This window comes from Ahaetulla prasina, chromosome 12 (genome assembly GCF_028640845.1).
Source record: "Ahaetulla prasina isolate Xishuangbanna chromosome 12, ASM2864084v1, whole genome shotgun sequence".
NCBI classification, from domain to species: Eukaryota; Metazoa; Chordata; class Lepidosauria; order Squamata; family Colubridae; genus Ahaetulla; species Ahaetulla prasina.
The window spans coordinates 13,265,573-13,277,375 of record NC_080550.1 but is presented as its reverse complement, the minus strand read 5'-3'; the positions used below and the strand labels follow the sequence as shown (position 1 = coordinate 13,277,375).

Here is an 11,803-nt window from a genome sequence, read left to right as displayed (position 1 = left end):
AATTTTTAAAGTGTATCCTGTTTAAGTACTTTCACAGCAGGAGCGCTAGGAAGGTTTTCTTTTTCCCAGATACAAGCGGACCATCTGATTTAAGTAAGAATCCCTTTGTACTTCATTAAGGTCAAAATAATACTTCGAATTATACTGCTTGCAAATGCGCAAAATAAATAACAGCTCCAAGCCGCAACTTCTGTTTATAGTTTGCCTTAGTCAAAAGAATTGATTTTTCTGAAGTCATAAATTCCCCTCTTCCTTTCGATGCAGACCATCTGATTAAGTAAGAATGCCTTTGTACTTCATTAAGGAATCTTGTTTGATCTAGGAAAAAATCCTGATGATGGAATTCTATCTAAGAAATTTCAGGATTCCTCAGAGATCTTTTGTGGACCTGTATTTGCCTGGATAGATTTCCTTTCTTCTCTCTTCCCCCCGCCTCCAAAATACAATCCAGTGATGGGAAAGTGGACAAAATATTTTAACCTGAAGGTTCCTTTGAGTGAACGTTTTATTGGCAAAGAACAATGTAGTCCATCACCCTCTTCCCGTATTTTAAGTCTTGTTTCCTTGTTTATTTTCAATGAATTAGAATATCCTTTTCTTCCTTAATTCTCTTTGTTAGGATCACATTTGGATTCAAGGCTAGAAGTATCATTTCTGTTCTCAGGGACTTCTTGCTCAGCACATGGTACATGTGATATGTAACCCAACAAAGCAACCAGTGGCGGGATTGAAATAATTTAAAAACCGGTTCTCTGCCCTAATGACCAACTGAGGTAGGTGTGGCTCGGTGGTCATGTGACCGTGTAGGCATGGCCAACTCAACATTACTCACGTTGATGGGCGCTTCGCCTTAGCTGTTACAATGTCATAAGGGTTAATCAGAGAGGCAGTTTCTGTAAGTAGGGCAATAAAGATTAGGCTAGAAATACCACCAGAATGTTTCCTTCCTGCCTTCCTTACAGGATTAGCCTTCTAAAGTGGAAAAAAACAAAATAAGATTTCTTCCAACAACCGGTTCTCCGAACTGTTTAGAAAGTTAACCGGTTCTCCTGCATAGGTGCAAACTGGCTGAATCCCACCACTGAAAGCAACTCACCTTTTGTAGGTGCATCTCTCTACTTTGTAAAGAGTAGAGTATAAATCCATGATGGCGAACCTCTGGCATGCGTGCCACAGCTAATACTCAGAGACCTCTTGGTGGGCACATGAGCTGTTGCCCAGCTCAGCTCCACTGTGTGTGTGTGTGTGTGTGTGTGTGTGTGTGCGCGCACACACACCTTCCACCAGCCAACAGATTTTTGGGATGCACAGGGGGTGGGGCACATGTGTGAGATGTGTGCACATGTGTGGGGGTGTTGTGCGCAAGGCGCATGCATTGCATTATGGGTGCTGGCACACACGCACACTGTGGCACACACACACACTGTGGCACACACGCACACTGTGGCACGCGCATGCACTTTTGGCACTCGAAGAGAAAAAGGTTAGTCATCGCTAGTATAAATGGTATGCACTGGACCCTGCAAAAGATACGTAAGCAGATCCATGCCATCTGGTGATGTTCTGGAAATGTTAGCCAAACGTTCTGGAACAGGGGTCTCCAATCTTGGTAGCTTTAAGACTTGTGGACTTCAACTCCCAGAGTTCCTCAGCCAGCAAAGCTGGGAGTTGAAGTCCACAAGTCTTAAAGTTGCCAAGGTTGGAGATCCCTGTTCTGGAAGACACCAAAGCTAGGTTAGATGAACAAAATCCTTCCCAGCTGCTATTATAAATGCATAAAAATTAAGGTGGTGTCATCCGGAAGAAGCAGATACAAATTACTTACTATCCTTGCTTGGACCAACTACCTCATAGAGAGATCATTATTGGAAACCCATGTACATCTTGGTCATTGTTAATTACTCGGAAATGTCAAGGAGGATCTTGAGATGAATGGACTATATACTTCTCTGCCTTTTCTAACACTCAATTGGGCAATGGTTGACAGCATTTAGACAGCATTTAGACAGGAGCAATTCGACTCCTGTTTAGACAGCTTCCATTTTTTCCCTCTAGCAAGAAACAAGACAAATGCTTTTGACACCTGACTATAATGAACAAAACTTTAAAAGAATTACACTCCGATGGCCTTCAAGGAGTATCTTCCAGGTTCTGAAAAGAAAAGCACTGTTTGATCTCTTGAGGGAGGAGCTTGGCCCCTTATCAGATAGGATTATTTGTTCTGCGGTGACAGTGGTGGGACTAGGTGAGCTGCACAGACGCTGAGCATCTTGTCGATGTCCACTTGAGTAGACTTATCCACCTCTGTTTTCACCACAGCTCCAGAAGTGGCACTGAGTAGACTCCTCAGTTCCTTGCCTTTCTCCTCTGCAACTGCAACAGAAAACAAGAGGATCAGTATGGAGTAATTTCTGAGCTAGGTAGATAAGGAAAAGCCATGATAGCAAGATAAGGTAAAGGTAAAAGTTTCCCTCGCACGTACATGCTAGTTGTCCCCGACTCTAGGGGGTGGTGCTCATCTCCGTTTCAAAGCCGAAGAGCCAGCTCTGTCCAAAGACGTCTGTGTGGTCATGGGGCTGGCATGACTCAACACCAAAGGCGCATGGAACGCTGTTACCTTCCCACCAAACGCGGTCCCTGTTTTTCTACTTGCATTTTTTACATGCTTTCGAACTGCTAAATTGGCAGAAGCTGGGACAAGTAACAGGAGCTCACTCCCCATTACGCGGCACTAGGGATTCGAACTGCTGAACTGCCGACTTTTCAATCAACAAGCTCAGCTTCTTAGCCGCTGAGCCACCTTTCATGATGGCAAACAAAATGGCTTTTTGTGTTCCATAGCACAAATATTTCAAAATGGATCACAGACTTCAGACTTTTTGAAAAAGGAAGGACATAGACTTCACATCAAGAGTAGGTTTAGCCAATCGCTAAGAGCACCAAACTATTTTTCAACTCCAGCACTCTTTGTTTCCATGTTGTTACCTATTGATGGAGTTGTTCTTAGTTCTATGGCGCCTGTCTTGTTTTCTTGTGTAGAAGGAGTCTCCACTGGGGGCAGATCACATTCCTTATCCAATGGCCTATTCATCTCTGGGTTGTCGTAGTTAATGTATTGGTATAAAGGACGCAAACGCTGGGACTTTTCTAGAAGTAATGAGACAGTTTGAATGTTGTAGAGCAGATAACATCTGAAGTATAATGATTCTGAATACAGCTACAGTACTCCAGGGGTGGGTTTCAGCAGGTTCTGGAGAACCGATAGCGGAAATTTTGAGTAGTTCGGAGAACCAGTAGTAAAAATTCTGACTGGCCCCGCCCCCATCTATTCTCTGCCTCCCAAGTCCCAGCTGATCAAGAGGAAATGGGGATTTTGCAGTAACCTTCCCCTGGATTGGGGACGGAATGGAGATTTTACAATATCCTTCCCCTGTTATGCCCACCAAGCCATGCCCAGCAAGCTATGCCACGCCCACCAAGCCACACTCACAGAACCGGTAGTAAAAATTTTTGAAACCCACCACTGCAGTACTCCTTAAACATGGCAAATGCAACCCAATTTAGCGTAGTGGTGAAGGCTTCAGGCTAGAAACTCTGAGATTGTGAGATGATTGATAGATGAGAGGGGGGGGGAGAGAGAGAGAGATGACAGATAGATCTTCTCTTTCGTTAAGGTGGAAACTGAGGTAGGTATTGTCCCTGAATCTTTATCTGACCTATTTAGGTACACACCTTGCAAACCTGTCCAACTGGTAAAACCATAAACACTTTCAAAAATTCTGTGTACGATTTCTAATGAAAAATTAATCAATCAATTCATTCATTCATTCATTCATACTTCCATACATCTATTCATTCTATATGGCACTCCTTTTCCTTAGTTTTTGAGTCGTCGCACCCTGCATAAGGAACAAACACTTTAGAACTGGAATTTCCATTCTCCCATGATGGAACACGTTTGAGAAAAATGTTCTTGGTTATCCATAAAAGCAGTAACACTGTTCTTTCTTTTTGATGTCTGCTTATACATTTCTTGAAGAATACCACATACATTGTGGTATGGTGGTCATGGGGCTGAATGCAAGGTGTAAGTAGCATTTGCGACTCTCTCTCTCTCTCTCCCCCCACCCATCTATCCAGCTATCTATCTATCTATCTATCTATCTATCTATCTATCTATCTATCTATCTATCTATCTATCTATCTATCTATCTATCTATCTATCTATCTCTCCATTTCTCTCTCTCTCTCTCTCTCTCTCCATCCATTCATCTATTTACCCAGCTATCCAGCTGTCTGTCTGTCTGTCTGTCTGTCTGTCTGTCTGTCTGTCTGTCTGTCTGTCTGTCTATCTATCTATCTATCTATCTATCTATCTATCTATCTATCTATCTATCTATCTATCTATCTATTTATCTATCTATCCAGCTATCTATCTCTCCATTTCTCTCTCCCTCTCTCCCTCCCTCCATCTATCTATTTACCCAGCTATCCAGCTGTCTGTTTGTCTGTCTGTCTGTCTGTCTGTCTATCTATCTATCTATCTATCTATCTATCTATCTATCTATCTATCTATCTATCTATCTATCTATCTATCTATCTATCTATCTATCTATCTATCCAGCTATCTATCTCTCCATTCTCTCTCCTCTCTCCCTCCCTCCATCTATCTATTTACCCAGCTATCCAGCTGTCTGTTTGTCTGTCTGCCTGTCTGTCTGTCTATCTATCTATCTATCTATCTATCTATCTATCTATCTATCTATCTATCTATCTATCTATCTATCTATCTATCTATCTATCTATCTATCTATCTATCCAGCTATCTATCTCTCCATTTCTCTCTCCCTCTCTCCCTCCATCCATCTATCTATTTACCCAGCTATCCAGTTGTCTGTCTGTCTGTCTGTCTGTCTGTCTGTCTGTCTATCTATCTATCCATCCATCCAGCTATCTGTTTCTCCATTTCTCTCTCTCTCTCTCCATCCATCCATCCTACTCAGCTATCCAGCTGTCTCTCTGTCTGTCTGTCTATCTCTCCAGCTATCTCTCTCTCCATCCATCCATCCATCTACCCAGCTATCCAGCTGTCTGCCTGTCTTCTATCTATCTATCTATCTATCTATCTATCTATCTATCTATCTATCTATCTATCTATCTATCTATTATCTGTCTATCTGTTTCTATACTGAGAGAGAGAAAAAGATGCATCTGTGCCTTATACAAACAGAGTTAATGTTGGAGAAGGTGTTCCTTATTTACAAATGGAAAAGGAATTAGATTCATAATAACTGTTTTAATCAGTAGCTATTTAATATTTATTGATTTAATCTCACTTATGTTTTTCTTCTTCTGTCCTGGTCTTTCTGCTGTAGGACTCCTGGCAGAGCAACAGCTAATAGGGCTCAATTAAGAGGCATCCATCCATAAACTAAACGGATGCAATCTCCTCATTTTCAGACCCTTGGAAAGGCAGTACTTGCATCAGAAAGTAATACAATGAAATATGGAACATCCCAGGCATTGCCAATCCCTCAAATTCCTGCTCCGATGCCCTTCTGTTCACTCACTCACTCTCTGTGGTGGCAGATTCTGGAGGCAGAGAACTCCCTGGGGTGGCAGGTGGGACTGGGGTGACCTCTTGAGTCGACTTCCTTTTCTTAGATTTCTTGGGCTGCTTCAGCACCGGAGTAGCTTCAGCTTTGGAGCTTTCAGCCTCCTCTGCCCTTGGAGGCAACTTCTTGAAGTCTGCATGCTGAAAAGTGAGCGTGTCAGAATCAGTTCTGTAAGGCAGAAAGAAGACAGGCGAGGAGCACGAAGGAAAGTCCGGTCCCTCTCCCTCTCCCTTGACCCCCCCCCGCCCCCATCCCATCTTGGAAACCCACATAGCTAGGCCATGATTGTTTGTTTGAACTGTTGGTCTCCTCCAGGCCTTCTTGCAAGCATCCTTAGAGAGGGCAGAAGAAACAGTCAGTTAAAACGAAGTCCCGCTCCAAGAAACAGGATCACCTCGGCCCGTGGTGAGTTAAATGATGCCGTGTCCTCCCTCTAGCAGTGTCTAGAGGCTGTTAGGGGCTGGATGGGGAGCAATGGGTTGAAACTAAACCCTTGCCAGACCTAGTGGCTCTGGGTTTGGGGTTTGTTGGCTCAGGGAGAATTGGCACCTTTGATCTTGGACAGGGTGGCACTACCCCAAACAGACCCTGTGTGTAATCTAGGGTAGTGACGGCTAACCTTTTTGACATCACGTACCATGAGGGGGGAAGCGGGGGGAGGGGCGTCACATGCGCGCATGCCCACTCCTATAATTCTATTCCCCCTGCCCCCGCGCATGCACGTGCCCCCCCTGCTCCTGGCATGCGATAGCCCGGTAGGCCTGTTTTTCTCTCTCACCTGGCTCCGGAGCCTTTCTAGGAGTCTGGGGAGGGCGAAAATGGCCTTCTCCACTGCCCAGGAGGTCTTCCGGAGGCCGAAAATGGCCCATTTGCCAACTTTTTTTTGTTTTTGTTTTTGTTTTTATTTTTATTTGCATTTATATCCCGCCCTTCTCCGAAGACTCAGGGCGGCTTACACAGTGTTAAGCAATAATCTTCATCCATTTGTATATTATATACAAAGTCAACTTATTGCCCCCAACAATCTGGGTCCTCATTTTACCTACCTTATAAAGGATGGAAGGCTGAGTCAACCTTGGGCCTGGTGGGACTAGAACCTGCAGTAATTGCAAGCAGCTGTGTTAATAACAGACTTAGCAGTCTGAGCCACCAGAGGCCCTGGGACCAGAAGGCCAGTTTTTTGTTGTCTCCAGCCTCCAGGGTCTCTCTAGGAGTCTGGGGAGGGCAAAAATGGCCCACCTCCCCCAGACCAGAAGTTGGCAAATGGGCTGTGCAGAGTGTGCGTTTGGCCGCATTGTGTGTGTGTGTGTGTGTATGCAGTGCGCATTTGGTGCATACTGTACATACGTGCATGCACCGCACGTTTAGCGCACACCATGCATGCGCAGGCAGCAAACCGGTGATAAACCAGGGAAGATTTCACCACCGAATTAAATCCTTTCATTCAACGCCAGTTTTCTTCCACTTCTGTTTCCTGGAAACCCAAAATACCTAATCTGCGATACTCAAAATTTCCTATCGCAGAATAATCTGCTTTTGAGCTCCAAGGCCCAGATTCAATGGAGGGTTTCAAATTTTTTTACTACCGGTTCTGTGGGTGTGGCTTGGTGGGTGTGGCATGGCTTGGTGGGTGTGGCTTGGTGGGCGTGGCAGGGGAAGGATACTGCAAATTTCCATTTCCTCCCGATCACCTGGGACTCGGGGGGGGGGCAGAGAATAGATGAGGGTGGGGCCAGTCAGAATTTTTACTACCGGTTCTCCAAACTATTTATTTATTTATTTATTTATTTATTTATTTATTTATTTATTTATTTATTTATTTATTTATTTTGTCAAACACAACAATATATATAAGTATAAGCATGAAATAACCAGACAAAATGAATACAACCAAAGGGAACATTAGGACAGGAACGGCAGGCACGCTGGTGCTCTTATGCGCGCCCCTTAACTACTCAAAATTTCCGCTACCGGTTCTCCAGAACTGGTCAGAACCTGTTGAAACCCACCTCTGCCCAGATTCCTCATAACTTACTTGGTCATCCTTGCCTTGAAACCGTAATTCGTCAGCCAAGCTTGCAAAACTGAAGCAGATTTCAGATTCTTGAGTTCCGGAAACAAGTCTTGGTGTTGCTGGGCTTCTTCCTCGTACAGCTTGGCGTGCAGGTTAATGCCTTTGCCATCTTCGTGCCACTGGGAAGAGGAAACACGATCACCATTAATTGTAGGGGGAGGCGCAATGTAGAAGAGGAGGGGAAAGAGAGAAATGTGAACCTAATTTTCTCAGGAAGAATGTGAAAGATTATTGGAGTGGAGCAAATGAATTTTTAAGTGCCTGGGGCATATTAAGAATTATTATTATATAGCGCGGGCTTATTCAAAAAATACAGATGAGTCCCTGACTTATCACTGTTCGTTTATTGACTGTGCAAAGTTACAACAGCAGAGAAAAAAGTCATTTATGCCCATTTTTCACGTGGCCGTTGCTGCATCGCCATGATCGGTCATTAAGCAAACTGTTGTAATATGTTACATACATATATGCAGTGGTGGTGTTGTGTCTGCGCCCCCCAAGCCGGGCCTCCTGCCAGAAAGTGACTTGGAAAGTGAGGGGGAAGGGCCATCAGGACTTACCTCGGGAGCACCGGCTTCCCTGGCTCAGCTCCAGGAGCCAGAGGCAGGCCAGGTGGAAGAGATAACGAGGCCTCCGTCCCCTGACTCTTTCCCCCCCCAGGCCACGCCTCCAGACCCGGCTGATGGCAATCAGGCCTGGCTGGACCCTAGGTTTCGTAGGCAGGAGAGGCGGGAACAACAGAAGCAGGGATGGGGCAGGCCTAGGAAGTGCTGAGTCATGGAGCCACACCCCACAGGATATAAAGGCAGCAAGAGCTGCTGTGTCTCTTCGTAGCAGGCAAATTAACTGCTTAACTAAGAGCTGAAGTTTGTTCCTGGGTGACTCATCGGCGTCGAGGGAGATAACAGAGACATTTGGCAGACGCTCGCTATTTTGCTGCTAGAGCTGATAGTGCCGGCTAATTAAGCCATCGCTCAGACTGAGGCAAAGGGGGGCAGAACAGGTGGGATTCAAGTAATTTAACAACCAGTTCTCTGCCCTAATTATTTCTTCCAACAACCAGCTCACCAAACTGCTCAGAAAGTTAACAACCGGTTCTCCCGAAGTTGTGCGAACTGGCTGAATCCCACCACTGCGTATAGTGCTAGAAGTATTAGTACCATGCCAGATTGCTGTTTCTTTATTATTAAAAGTACTTTTTAAAAAAGGATACAGTATGGAATTTGTGAGTGTCAAGGAAAGTGTATGAGATGTATACCCAGTGGTGGATTCAACCGGTTCGCACCACTTCGGCTGAACCGGTTGTTAAATTGCTGGCTGGCCCTGCCCCCCGCCCCGCCCCACCCCACCCCTTCCAGAAGTCGTCGTCCCGTCCCCCCCCCGGCCTGTTTTTGCTCCTAGGGAGATGCAGAAGGCTGAGTGCTGCCTGTCAAATCCCCTGGCCACGCCCACCATGGCCCCGTCTACCCAGCTGGTCATAGAGCAGAGAATAGGTTGTTAAATTATTTGAATCCCAACCAGGGGTGAAATCCAGCAGGTTCTGACAGGTTCTGGAGAACCGGTAGCGGAAATTTTGAGCAGTTTGGAGAAATGGCAAATACAACCTCTGGCTGGCCCCAGAGTGAGGTGGGAATGGAGTTTTTTTGCAATATTCTTCCCCAGAAGTGGGAGGGAATGGGGATTTTGCAGTATCCTTCCCCTGCCATGCCCACCAAGCAATGCCCACCAAGCCATGCCACACCACACCCACCCAGTCACACCCACAGAACCGGTTATTAAAAAAAATGGATTTCACCACTGATCCCAACCACTGCGTATACCTGATCTTTGGACAAGAGACATATATTGATGAAAAATAGTATGTAACCTTCCCAAGTTGTAATCAAGATTTCTAGTATTGATTGGCCCATTCCTCTCTCCTGCTCATTCTTGCATCAAGTTCTCCATTCGTTCCACCTTTTCAAACTATGGGCATTGCCAGGGTTTATAAGTCATGCATCTTTCCTGTTTTCCTTTCCTGTGTTACTCATCTTTTACCTCCAGTGACTTGATGGTGGGGTTTTCCAAGACTGCAGCCAGCTGGAACAGAAAATGTGGGATGTTGGTTTTTCCTCCCAGCTTTTTCTCATTGGGGCTTCTGGCACAGGTTGCCATCATCTGCTAGATGGGAGAAGAAGAAGAAGAAAAAAAAAAGCAGAAACTATACTGGCTATTGTATTTTTCTGGGCAAATAAAATAGCAGATTTATAGTTTATTTATAGTTAAAAATAGTGGTATTTCTCAGGCAAGGTGAAATCTAGCAGGTTCTGACAGGTTGTGGAGAACCGGTAGCGGAAATTCTGAGTAGATCGGAGAACCAGCAAGTACCACCTCTGGCTGGCCCCAGAGTGGGGTGGGAATGGAGATTTTGGAATATCCTTCCCCCAGGAGTGGGGAGGGAATGGGGATTTTGCAGTATCCTTCCCCTGGAGTGGGAATGGAGATTTTGCAGTATCCTTCCCCTGCCACGCCCACCAAACCACACCACGCCCACCAAGCCCAGAGAACCGGTAGTAAAAAAATGTGAATTTCACCACTGCTCTCAGGGCATCACTGTTTGAATTGTGGAGAGAAATAGAGAGTTACTGGATTGATGCAACAGGTAACAAGGTAATGATTTTTCAGAATTGTACAGGAAAAAAAAATTAGAAATCAGGGTTTTTGGATCCTTCATGATCCGCTATAGCACGACAACTGGTGGTTACTAAACCGTTTGTGTCAGTGGAGATTCTCAATCATCCAAGTCATGGTCGTCCCAAAGGTCCTTTTGAAAAAGAAACGGGACTTTCTTGGGTTTTTTTTTCCTTTGAAGACGTTTCACTTCTCATCCAAGGAGCTTCTTCAATTCTGAGCTGAAGAACAGAAGAAGCTTCTTGGATGAGAAGCGAAATGTTTACGCCAAATACCCGACCTTCGGACATTTCGTCGCGAACTCAAGACTCATCTTTTTATCCGCGCAGGGCTGGCTTAAATTGGGATTTTAATGTTTAAATTTATTAATTTTAAACGGGGTTTTCTTAGTATGGTAAATTTTAATCATTGGGCTAATTTAAAATAAGTTTTTTAAATCGTATTTTAAACTTGTATATTGTATTGTCGGTTTTATTATGCCTGTACACCGCTCTGAGTCCTTCGGGAGAAGGGCGGTATAAAAATCAAATAAAATAAATAAATAAATAAATAAAGACAAAAACCAAGAAAGTCGAGTTGGGTAAACTGTGGTTACCAACCTAGCCAACCTAGTGTAGCCTTAGAGAAAAAAATGGCTTGGGTAAGTTCCCATGGAAGCTTTGGTTAAAAATTCTAGTTATTATTAGCAATAACTCTCGGCAAGTAATGTCAACTGAACTATAGCACAAAAAAGAGATACTTCTGATGTACCAAGGACAGATAGCTTTTCTGATGTCCTTCTGTGTCCTTCTCAGTGACTAATAGTTGTTCCTTCTGTAACTCCGGCTGCTCCTGCTAACCATTTTATTAAGCTTCTTAAGTTACGTTGTTTACCACTGGCTCATGAAATATGAGGATTTCGAGAAATCCTGAAACCCAAATGAGGATTTATTTTTAAAAGGTAAGGAGGTTCTGTTTCCCATTTTCACTGGTGTATGCTTGGAAGCTATGAGCATCCCAGCATCAATCTGTTGCCATCATTCAAACCGAGGACCAATTCAGTGATGCTAGCGATTCAAAAACAGATAAATAAATATTCTCACCACAACTGTCTGTGACAGTTTGTCTAGACCACAGCGTTGGTGGGTTTCCACTTCTCCAACCAATAGTGATTGGTTAGTAGGCCTTGGAGATATTAGCTTGTCTTCTTTAGGACCAGTTGCTAAGCTACCAGGTTCATAGCATTCTGCTGCCGCTCCATCAATGGTTGGGAATCTAGATCCTTTCTTCGATGCATCTCCAGAAATGTTTGCTAACGTTCTCCATCAATTAGCCTCTTGGAGTAGTGACTGAATTGCTTAATATGTTAGCTACAGAATATGTGGCTGCCCGTCTGTCTTTTGCCAATTGTGCAAGAGCAATAGGCGTGGAAGGACATTGAACATCGGATGAATAATAAATTAAT

The 11,803-nt window shown here is 44.4% G+C and overlaps 1 protein-coding gene across 1 annotated transcript; it reads right to left on the bottom strand.

The window, feature by feature from the left end:
• Positions 1–2,088: 2,088 nt before the first annotated feature.
• Positions 2,089–11,635, bottom strand: C12H16orf86 (chromosome 12 C16orf86 homolog). The gene is made up of 6 exons (XM_058155415.1): positions 11,570–11,635; positions 9,727–9,849; positions 7,651–7,808; positions 5,575–5,783; positions 2,986–3,147; positions 2,089–2,373 (listed from the first exon to the last, which is right to left on the bottom strand). The coding sequence occupies exons 1-6, from the start codon at positions 11,633–11,635 to the stop codon at positions 2,213–2,215; spliced, it is 879 nt and encodes a 292-aa protein (XP_058011398.1). The 3' UTR covers positions 2,089–2,212.
• Between the last annotated feature and the right edge of the window lie 168 nt (positions 11,636–11,803).